The sequence below is a fragment of the Hyaena hyaena genome, unplaced genomic scaffold (genome assembly GCF_003009895.1).
Source record: "Hyaena hyaena isolate Hyena2069 unplaced genomic scaffold, ASM300989v1 scaffold_49, whole genome shotgun sequence".
NCBI lineage: Eukaryota > Metazoa > Chordata > Mammalia > Carnivora > Hyaenidae > Hyaena > Hyaena hyaena.
The window spans coordinates 1,248,059-1,259,742 of NW_024080681.1; the positions used below are offsets into that span (position 1 = coordinate 1,248,059).

General features: G+C 49.2%; 1 protein-coding gene across 3 annotated transcripts in view; it reads left to right on the forward strand.

Annotated features, from left to right (window-relative positions):
• The first annotated feature begins 6,147 nt into the window (after positions 1 to 6,147).
• Positions 6,148 to 11,684, forward strand: part of LOC120230842 (myocardial zonula adherens protein) — a 92,469-nt gene continuing 86,932 nt past the window's right edge. For all 3 annotated transcript variants that reach the window (XM_039230587.1, XM_039230588.1, XM_039230589.1), the window contains exon 1: positions 6,148 to 6,331. In XM_039230587.1, coding sequence (XP_039086518.1) covers positions 6,257 to 6,331 — 75 coding nt within the window. In that variant the 5' untranslated portion in view covers positions 6,148 to 6,256. The remainder of the gene's footprint in view (positions 6,332 to 11,684) is intronic.

An 11,684-nucleotide genomic window follows, 5' to 3' on the forward strand; every position in this document is an offset into this window, starting at 1 on the left:
CCTGTATCTGCTACTAGTGCCATTGTTGACTTTGGATCATAGATTTAGTCCTATCTCATTCACTCCCTTTTGTCGGATTCTTCAGCCTCTTGATTTTTTGGATCCTGCCTCTTCCCTCAGTAGATTGAGTGTTCCTTTGCCCTCTTTTACCAGCTCTGTGTGTGTGTTTCCCAACTTTTTAAAAAATATGTTCCAATGCTAATAGTTTGTACCTGTGACCTTCAGAGGATTTCCTATGGACATGGAGGTTCCTGCCCCTATAGAGTACCACAGCGCTTGGGAATTATACACCTCCACTACCATCTACCCCTATACCAGGGAATGACTGGCTAGTGTAGAAGTACAAATACCCTTTTATCTCTTTTTAAAAATGTTTTGAATGTTTTATTTATTTCTGAAAGAGAGAGGCACTGTGAGCAGGGGAGGGTCAAAGAGAAAGGGAGACACAGAATCTGAAACAGGCTCTATGCTCTGAGCTAGCTGTCAGCACAGAGCCTGACGCGGGGCTCGAACCCATGAACCATGAGATCATGACCTAAGCCAAAGTTGGACGCTTAACCGACTGAGCCACCCAGGCGCCCCCAAACACCCTTTTATCTTAAGGCAGGACTAACTCTTAGGTGCAGTTGGTACCCCAGAGCTGTACATGGGATCAGGCTGGATCTGGAGCTTTCCCTAAAATGGTACCCTTGCTTCCTTCTTCCTTCCTCTTCCTATGTCTCCATTTCCTTTCTGGTTTCCTCTGGGAGCAGCTCCTCAGTAAGCACAAGGAGCCTTTGCTCAGAGCCTCTTTCCAGGAGAAGAAGGTAGTCATAGCATAAATAGGTGTATCAAATGTTCTACATGAGTATACCTATATAAACATCTCAGGGCCCTTTTATTTCTTAAAAAGCAGAAAAACGTTTTCCACTCGAAGTTAGCTATTTCACTTTTGGTATAGACTCAAATGCAGCTATTGCTCATTTTTTAATCGGTCGAAATGGGATTCACAGACAAGTGAAAATTCACCAATTTAGAAGCTTTGGGGCAAATCTTTTGTTTTGAATTTTTTTCTTTTTCTTTTTGGTTCCCTGACTGGGAATGGAATGGGTAAACCTAAGTTACTCATGGAAGGAAACACATGGTTACAAAAGGGGATGTTCTCTGTATCATTCTGCTCAGGAAGGCCCCTAATTCCTTTCACATTTCTCATCTGACATACTCTTTCTGTTATCATTTTTTTTTTTTTTTACATTGGGTGGAGCTCACTTCCTCTTCAAGACAGTCACCAGGCCGTCTTCCTGAAAGAATACATACATAAGATTTCTGCCTTTGCACCTGCAACTTGTCTACCACAAGCCCATTGAACTACTTGGAAAAGCCAGAACGAGGCCTTCTGTTTAATGCACTGCGAAGCCCTGCCGACTCTGCTTCCCTCAGCATCTGTAAGGGGATTGTTTGACTACTCACTAGGGTGACCACCAGTTCCAAAAATGCTCCAGCTTTTGGTTTGTCACTAAATTCTGTTGATTTTCTGTCATTTGAATTCGTCACCTCCTTTCCTGTCCACCACTGCTGACTGCCCTAGCACAGAGCATCTTTGTTTTGTATCGACATCCGATCAGTAGACACCAAAATACTTGCTCTGCGGTCTCTGCCTTCCATCCAGACTCCTTTCTGCTGCCTGAGCATGTCACCGCCCTGCTGTCAGATCTTCAACAGCTCCCCATCACCCGCAGATTGATTCTCAACTTTACTCAAGGCCTTTTGCAATCTAACCTCTATTAGCCAATCCCTTCTGCTCCGAAGTTCAAGCTAAACTGGCTAACATGTATTTCCCAGACTCTCTGACCTCATGGTTTTCCTGGCCCCTCAGCCGTGAATTCCCCGACCTTTCCTTCTCATTCTTCAGGGTCAGCCTGTGTGCTGCCTTCCTTGGGAAGCCTTTCTGCTCTTTGCTGCAGCAGCTTGGACCCTCTTCTCCTCTGCCCACCACAGTGCTTTGGACATGCTTCCTGTCTGCTCCCATCTCAATATAGGAAGGGGATTGGCAAACACAAGGACTGTGGGGCCACATTGCCTGGGCTGAAGCTTACCTCTACCACTTACTAGTGTTGGTATCATGGATAAGTCACTTCGTGTCCCTATGGTATGATTTCCTCATCTGCAAAACAGGAGACGTAATGGCACCTTCCGCACTGAGATGATGGGAAGATTAAAATGAGTTGATGTATTTTAAAACTTCCAAATGCAGGGAGTGCAGTAGATGTGGTAGATATTATTTTACTCTACTAAGTACCCGTCTCTCTTCCCAAATTGATTGTAAGCGGCTAGAAAATGGGGGCTGTCTTGCTCATCTCCGTGTCGCCTGTGCCTGACACACAGTAAGCACTTGGTACATATTTTGTTCAATGAGTTGGCCTATTACTGCTCTGCTAGTGGTTCATATGTTCATGGGTTAACTGGTGAGTATAGGATTATTTTCAATGAGCTTGTATTCCCCCGAGTGGGCCACCAGCAGATGCCAGCCCCGTGTCTAGACAGGTTGATAAATGCTGTGTATCTGGGTGACTTGGCCAGGGTATTGGGTTCCTCTCAGTCGGCTTTCCTTATCTCTAGTGCCTGCTCTCTGCTTCTCCGACACCCCATGAATATGAGGTGTTTCTTGTCCTACTTTGCCCAAAGGGGCTCTATAATTCAATACCCTTGTCCTTGGGTTGGAAATGTGTCCTTCTTTTATTGTGAAAGTTTAGCTTCTGTTTAGCATTCAGAGCAGGAGACTATGCCGGTACTCTGGGATGTGACAGCTGAATGGCGGAGGGAAGAAAAGGGAAGCTTCAGAGACGTAAGAGTGAGGAGGACACAAAACATCAGAAAGCCTGGCTCTGCTTGGGCTCACCTACTCTGTATCCTTGTCCAGCGATTCAATTTCTAATAGTTTCTGCTCAGAGATAATGACAGTCTCCACTGCTCAGACTGCTGGAGAAATGGGTCTCATCATAAGCCCCTCAATGAAAGGTGTCAATAGAGAGTTTGGAGAAGGTTCACCAGGGAGCAAGAAGGACAATTCCAAAAGCAGAGGCTGGGAGGAGATGAGAGAGAATTCTAGAAGTAGGACAAAAGGAGGAACAATTCAGCAATTGTTTTCAAGAAAGTAAAGAGTGTCTGTATAGACATCTAGAATTTTCTATAGACTCATGCTTCCACAGAGAAATTCAGGGAAGCTCTTAGGAATGTGCGATTGGTACTGTGGATGGAGAAGGTGGCAAAGACCTTCCTGTCATAGCTCCCGTTCCCTTCAGCCCGAATAGCAGTGATCCTTGGTCACCAAAGCTCAGGGTAGGCCCAGAGTAGACCAGAGCCATGTTGAAAGGGAACAGGGTGACCCTCCACCCCAGGACCCTATCCCCATCCTTCCCACATCCTGGCCCCTACAAACCCTTCCATTCTGTAGACCGTGGAGGACAGCTGGGTGGGGCAGAAGTACTCACTTTGATTCTCCTTTTGAGAGGAGTCAATCTTTCCTTTCTATCTTCTCCTCCCAGAACTGTTCATAGAAACCTATGACTATGACTTTGTTTTGACATCTTCTTTCCATTTTAGATCCATTTTTCCACTTTTAATCGATTCCTTAATCCTGAACTGTCTTCCCACTTTCCTTCCTTCTCCTTCTTTTCCACTTTCGGAGGCTCCCCACTGTCCTCTCTCTTGCAATTCCATATGTGTTGGCCTGGCAGGGAGGGGCTGTAGTATATGCCCAACCATGGCCCTCAGCGACAGCCAGCGTGGGGAATTTTCCTAGCTGGGAGAATCCCGGGGCTCTGACTATGTCAGCTGGCAAACTGCTTGGAGACCCTAGCCCACCCTCGAAGCTGGATTGGCAAGGATCTTGGTTTCTGTTTTGCTTGACCTTGAGTGAGTTGAAGTATTGCTCTCTAACTTTTCATCCATTCAACACTTAGCATGCACTTGCAACATGCCAGTTACTGTTCTGGGTATCGGGGAGGCAGAGAGGTAAACAAGATCCAGTTACAACAAAGAACTCACAAGCTGGTGTGCAGTCTGTAGCTTCTGGACTAAACTATAATACAGTGCGAAAAGTATTATATTAACAATATGAAAAAGAGTTGGGTAGATGGAGGGAAACTGAATACACGGACAATTCCTTTCAAATGCCGCCTCCATCTTGGGTGGTCACTTGAGTGGTTGCCATAATATAAATAAACATTGATGATGCCAGGCTATTTTGACTCTGTCTGAATGGCAGCCCATTTCCTTTCTCCTCAGGGCAAATTGCAAAACAACGATAATGATTAGGTTCTTTCTACTGAGATAACCATGAAGATATTTCTAACCCATGATGGCTTTCAACAGCCGCATTTTAACCGCAATTTATTGAAGGGTGGACCCAGCTTTTAGTTTTACAAACACCCTGAAGAATAGTGGGCTCTGCGGAAGGAGGATAGGAAGAGACCTCTCATGAATGACCTTTTTTTACAAGGGTGGGTGACTGGGAGAGAAGTCAAAACTCAGTAGACCTGAAGTTAGAACACTACAGGTCTGGTTCCGGTCTACTTGACAATTAACCTAATGTCCTTGAGCCTCAGTTTCCTTGCATGCGAAATGAGGACAACGACAGTATCCATCTTTTGGGTCATGGTGAGGAACGGATGAGGACATGCAGACAGAGCACTAAGAATGCAGGCACAGCTATGGTGGTCACAACGACAGGCTATGTGGCTTTGGGAAAGTCGCTTAGATACTCTAGCATGTTTCCTCATCTACAGAAGGAGTGAGTCTCACGAGAGCACCTGGAATCCTATTCAGTAACATTTCTTGAGCATCTTTCATGTTGGGGCCTCACTGGGGATTTAGCGAAGGGTAAGGCCTGACCCTCACCCCTCCAGAAGGGGAACACACACACACACACACACACACACATACCTCTAGCAGAGTACAAGAGCTCAAAGAGCTGTGAGGTTCATGAGTGTTCAGTGTTCAGGGCAAGAGGGTCCTGGAGAGCTTGATGGGAGGCAGTGTTTGCCCTGGGCTTTGAAGAGTGAGCGGAGGCAGCTTGCCTTCCCCTACTGAAAGATGCCTTATCTTCAGGGTAAGGGCCAGGCCGCTCAGCTAAGAATACCCGTCTCTTCCTGCAGCCTGCTGCCTCTCTACCCTTTTTGCCCCTACCAGTGCCCCTTGCACTGTGATATTTTTGGCACCTAAAAAATACATTGCACCTTGCCTTGTGCCCAACGTCGCACAAGCTAGGTCTCTTGGTCTGTAACTTGCCCCTCACTCTGCTAGGGGGTGCAGCAAAGTGGACAAGCAAGGCCCTTGGGGCAGATTGTGGGGTCTGGCATAGCTTTGCTCCTACCAGCCGGTGGGGCTTCTGCTGTGTTACTCAGTCTCTCGGTGAATCAATGTCACCTGCAAAATGAGGGTATGATTGTGGTTGTGAGGATTAAATGAGGTAATACATGCAAAGCCCTTGCCAGCTGGGCCCACAGTAGTCACTGAATAAATATGAGCGGTTGTGATAAACAGCCTACACCTGGCCTGCTCCTGCTTGTATTTCAGGTGTTAGCTTAGTCGTCACCTCCTGTTACAGGTCTTTTCCTGCACAGGCCAGCAACGAGGGCCGGGCTGAACGCTCCCACAGGTATCTCCTCTTCTTCCAAAGCACCCACACCTGTCATCTACCTCTAGACGTCCCGACCAGATTGCAAACATCGTGAGGACAGACAGCGCCAGTCGATTGTGCTGGCTGCTGGGAGGGACAGACGGTAGGCACTTAGTAAATAATAAGTGACATGGGGTGAAGGTTCCGGGGATGGGGAGGGAAGACCCCTGGGGCAGGCGGGGTGCCGGCGGGCAGCTGAGTATTGTGAAGATGAACAGGGAGGTGGACCTTGACACCGTAGGCAGCAGCGAGAGCCTGGGCGTCCAGGGGTTCCGGGGCTCCAGCCCGCCCCTGAGGGCGCAGCGCCCCGAGAGGGGGACTGCGCTCAACTCCGGCGGGGTCTGCGCCGTGGGGAGAAAATGCAGCTAGACGGGTCGGGCGACAGCGCTCGGGCTCCGCCCCCGGGCCGGCCCCGCCCCTCCGCGCCCGCCTCGCCGCGGCCGGAGCTGCGCCGGTCCCGCACCGCCCCCTCCGCGCCCTCCCGGCGGCCGCGGGAGCAGCCCCTGGGCCGCACCGCCTCCGCGCAGGGCGGGCTCCGCGCGCTTATTCCGCCGCGAGGAGCGCAGCTGCCGGCCAGCCGCCGGCCGCCGCTACGGGATGCTGCGCTCCACGTCCACCGTCACCCTGCTCTCGGGCGGCGGCGCCAGGGCGTCTGGGGCGCCCAGCAGGAGGGTGAGTAGCTGGGGGCGGGAGTCGCCGCCGTCCCGCTTCCCCGACCCGGCGGTCCGGCTGTAGCGGGGGCTGGCGTTGGGGACGCGCGGGAGCGGGTCCCCGACCCCAAAGACCTACCCCGGGACAGACCTCTCCGGTCCTGTCCCGACTCCGGCCTTGACCCTTCTCTGGATGCCCATCCAAAGGCTCGTAGGGCTTAGGGGACTTTCTGGAATTCCCAGAAATTTCCTCTCCTTCCTGCCTCCTCTATCAGGCCACCTTTATTGGTGGCACGAGTTTAAAGAGCAAGGGAAAGAATTTCTGTGATGTTCCTACTTGAGACTCGAAGGTAATATCTTTAACACCCAAACTTGCTTCCTTACAGCGATTAAAAGAAAAGGTCACTGGTGCCCACTGGTGAACGATTCTGGAGCGAGTTTAGCCAAGGTAGGCTTCACCTTACAGCATAGAGATCAAAGCTGGGCACCCAGGAGCTCAGTGGTGTGGGACTTGGGTTTATGCAAACCACTTTCATCTGATTGAAATATTGCATCTTTCCTCATCTGCCCAGGTGCTTTGTGGAAGATGCTAGGCACCTGCAGCTTGTATCTTTCCCATTCCGTATCACTTCCAAGATCAGTGCCTCAGAGCACACTGCCAGGGCCTTGGGCTGTGGCTTTTTGGTTCATCTGTTCTTTATAGTATTCATATTTATCATTCAGTGCTGCTTTTCAGCGGTTGAGAGTTCTCTAATCATGTTCCCCAAGTTTTAGCTAAACAGATGCTTACGTCCAAGCCAGGACCCCCTTCGGCACTCCCATCTTCTATTCCTGTAGACAAGCCTGTCTGCATTTCCATACCTCAGCCAGGTAACTAGCAGTCATCTTATGTGTTTAGCCCTAGAAGGAAGACATTGTGTTACTCTTGGGTCTCGGCCAGGTGATAGATTCTGAGGGGACTGTGCGCATATATACCAGACACCCAGGGTTGACCGAGCTCTGGTTTTCCAGTTACTAGCTTCGCAAAGCAAGATGCCCATCGCTTCCAAGTGGGTTTCCAGTCACAGTCCCAGCCTTACTCCAAGACAAGCATTTGCCTTTTTTTCTATGGAAATCTTGCTCAGTTGGAACCCAGTTGTGATTGAGAAAGAATGAAGTCACTGAAAAGCCAACCCATAGCCTGAACAGAATGCATGAAATAGTGTAGTCCCCTTCCAGAGATGGGCGGCTAGAGTGGGTGACTGCAGATGTGATTACTACTAGGTAGCCATTCTGAAGATCGTTTTTCTCAAATATTCACTTTCAAGTCTTTCTTTAGTTGTAAGTATCACAGTGGATAGATTATTGGAAAGGCCTTGCCTTTTGAATAAAACAGCTGAAATACTAGGGCCAGAGGGGTCAGAGACCTGACTCAGACAATGTAGGGCTGTTCTGAGTGCATGGGTACTGGCACATTTGTTCAGGAAAGAAGATATCTAAGGGTTCTAGGAATCCCTCCGTGATTTCCAACTCTGCTCATGATCTGCAAATGCCACGGTTCCTGTCTATGTGTATGTGTATTGAGGGGCATGGTGAGAAGATGTGATCTGTTGCTTGATTTTTTTTTTTTAAACAATTATAGATGTCCTTCTGGATGATATAGGGCTAGGCATTGGGGTCTCCTCTACCCGTGAAGGCAGTCATTGTCACAGACTACCATCGTACAAAGTGATGGTTGTTACATTGTGGTCTGGTGTTAACAAAGTTGGGTGCAACTAACAGGAAGGGCTCTTCCCAAAGTATCTGCGGAAGGCCTCCCTCTTCAGGACACACTGGAGGGTGCACAGGAGTCTTGTGCATAGGAGTTTGTGGGGCGATCGGCATTGGGATACTGAAAGAGGGAAATATCACTCATTTAAATGCAGCTCGTGGCATAGATTGTATCACAATGGCATGTTGCATATTCCTTAGGGCAAAACACTTATTTTTTCGGAAAGATAGAAACGGGATGTCTTGAAATTAAAATTGTAGACTGAGTAATCATGGAAAGTGTCCCCGAAGTTAAAGTCTGTCAATAAGCTCTGTATCATCCTGTCTTTGCTCTTGGCTATTGTTGGATGAGTGATGGTCTTAAACAAGAACATGCTAGCCATCAAAATAGCATTTCTGTTTTGTCCAAAGAGCTTACCAAATTAGGGATTGCAGGGGAACCAGGCTGTGTTGGTCCAGATATTCAAGTAAACTAGCGACGGTGGTGACAGCTGACACTGAACAGGGAGTTTTCTGAGTCAGCCGTCCAGGGCGGTGCAGCCAGACCAGACTGTCACCGATTATCCCTTGTTCAGTGGCTGCCACCCACAATCTGTACTTCCTTCTTATCTGAAATCATCTCTCCAAGGGGGAAAAAAAACAACTGGTGGGAGAGTAATTTCTGTGAGCAGATAAGCAAAGCTCTGAGTGGCATTTACGGATGCCAACCAGCAGGGGTTGTGAAATTAAAAAACACACACAAAACAAACCCTACCTTCAAACCAGTTGCGCACTAAAAATAGATTTATCTATGGCAACAACAGGAAGTTAGATTGGCTGGAGAATAACCACGGATGGAGGGATGACCTTAGAAGATGGGGGAGAAACATGTAAAAACCAATACGGACATTGCTTCCTGATTTTGAAGAGAATTTTGTAAATGAAGTTAATCATACTAAATGAGCTTTGGAGATGAAAGGTCAGTTGTGTGGCCAGGTTGTGCGCTTTGTAGGGGAGGGCACGTGTTCCTTTGTGCAGCCAAATGCTTTTGCTTAAGCTCTTGAGCCGGGCGATGAGAGGCCTGGATCTGTCCAGGGTTTCCTCCAGCACCACACTGTCTTGATAAGAAGAGACTCTTGGCTGGTGTTGCTGGTATCATGGCCCCTCAGTGGCTCGTAAAAAGAAAACAAAACCGAAGCAAACCTAAAAAGGCCACAAGGGTAGGACTGTCTCCTAGCGTGCTCTTGCTGATACTTCCTTCTGTTTGCCAAAGGCTGTTTCTGTCACAACCCAACTGGCCAGCCAGTCATCACTCCCTAGCTAATGCACACTCTCCTGGGTCCCATTTCTGTGTGACTGGCTCAAGAGAATTTTCCTTAGGTGGCCAGTGAATGGATCAGACATGGGTTTATCTCACTTCCTTTTCACAGAAACACCTGTGTGCATAACTTCTGTCTCTATGGGTTCTGTGGAAAGGACATGGCGTCTGGCGACTTGGGTGTCCGGGAGAAGTTAGCTAGCTGCAATGCCCACCAGGGATGGCTGGGTAGGGGGCCCACTGTACCCAGGAAACGGGCTGGCTCCTCACCAGGGCCTCCTGGAGCCAGCCCCTGACAGGCCATCTTGCAAAGCTTTGGAACCCTGGCATCCTCAGGGCTTAGCCCAAACGCCTCTCCCACTAAAGTATGACATCTGTGCTTTGGTTCACCATCTTCCTGTGTCGGGGGTATGATGAACCGACCTGAGTCTTGGAGACTTTTTTTTTTTTTTTTTAAATTTTTTAAGTTTTATTTATTTTTGAGAGAGAGAGAGATAGAGACAGCATGAGCAGGGGAGGGTCAGAGAGAGGGAGACACAGAATCTGAAACAGGCTCCAGGCTCTGAGCTGTCAGCACAGAGCCCGACGCGGGGCTCGAACCCACAGACTGTGAGATCATGACCTGAGCCGAAGTTGGATGCTTAACCGACTGAGCCACCCAGGTGCCCCTGAGTCTTGGAGACTCTTAAGGAAAGTCGATTTCCTCCAGCTAGTGATCCTGTGGTTGTCCTGCCGAGGGTATGGAGTGGGATTCTGGCCCGTTCCTTGTCTTCAGTGCCCGGTGGGAGGGCTGCGTACGTGGTCTGTGTCACCGTTCATCTGTGCTGAGTGTCCACACCTGAACAAGAAACTTGGATGCTGAGTTCCTGATCACTTGGAAAAGCCTTTCAAGTCAGACAGCCTTAAAAATGGTCTAATTCAGCTCAAGGAGCTGTATCCAGAGACCATGTTGAAAAGCTTCCACCTGAAATACTTCCAGCAATTTCCTGCAACATGGCCTTAGGGCTTCCCGCTGTGAGCTGTCCCAGCCTGGAACAGTCGCAGTGTTCTCCAAGCACACAGAAGCTTCACACGGGGTATTTCCCTCTGCCCTGCTTTAGGTGAGGGGTGGTTCTAGGTTTAAGCCACACTGCTGACTCTCACACTTCAAGGCTAAAGTGCTCTTCTAAAATCCCAAATCCAGTCACCTGATGGCTCTGCTTCAGGAGCCCCCTTGGTCCTGCCAGTAATGACTATAAATTCCTTATGTTAGCATCCAGGCCTTTCCGATATGGCCTTTGGCTTTCTTGTTCCCCTCCCACACTTTTTTCAGATACTGCAAATTTCTTGCCATTCCCTAAGCTTTGCATGCTGTTCCTCACCTCTTTTGTGTTTCTCTGATGAAGGGGCAGTTCCTCCAGGAAGCCTGCCTGAACTCTCCTTTTCCGTGTTCCGCTAGAGGCCTGTGTACCCTGTCATTGCTTGCATTGGCTCGCTGTGATTAACTACTTGAGGGGACGGGTCAGGGCCCTTCCTCCCCAGGCCTGGTAATTGGTACATACAAAGAGGAGTGTGTCACCAGGGTCCTAAGGAAGCCACACTTCACACTGTATTGGCAAACAGGAAACTAGGAAGAGAAGCTTGGGCTAAAGCCAGCCCATCCCCTCTGGCTCACCTGGGCAGGAAGCAGGTGACAGAGGGATGTGAGCGCTGGCCCAGGTGAAGAGTTTGACAGTTCTGGGAAAGCCTCCAAGTATTCCTGTTGCCTCATCCTGTTGGACGAGGTGGAGTTTCATTCCGTTGGTTAAGTCAGTGGTTCACCCTGGTTATATGTAGGGTCACTGAGAAGCTTAAAAATCTCTAAGGCCGAGCCCCACACCAGACTGTTTAAATGAGAACGTTTGAAAGTAGAGAATAACAGGTATTTTTCAGGAAGCTCGCCGGGTGATTCTAATGTGCAGCCAAGGATGGGAACTACCTCTTGAAGCACCGCTGTCTCCTTAGAGCTTTCTTGGAAGTGCTCTCCCGGGACAGTATTCTGGAAGCTTCCTTCAACTTTGGAAAGGGCAAGGTGGGGGTGGGGGCAGAGCCCGAAGTCCTAACCCTCCAGGTCATGCTGGTATTTGTGTGCATTCACTTACCTGCATTTCCTGTCTGCATCTTGGCATTCTTGGGCACACTGTGTGCTTCTCCAGAAGGGAGCCAGTGAGGGCAGGAGGGAGGAGCGGGCCACTGTCCGTGTCTTTATGAATTTTGCCTGGAGTCAGTCCTGACCGGGAAGGAGGGGCTCTAGGACACTTTATACCACCTACGAAAAGCATTCCAGTATGTAGATCAGCTACTGCCCCCC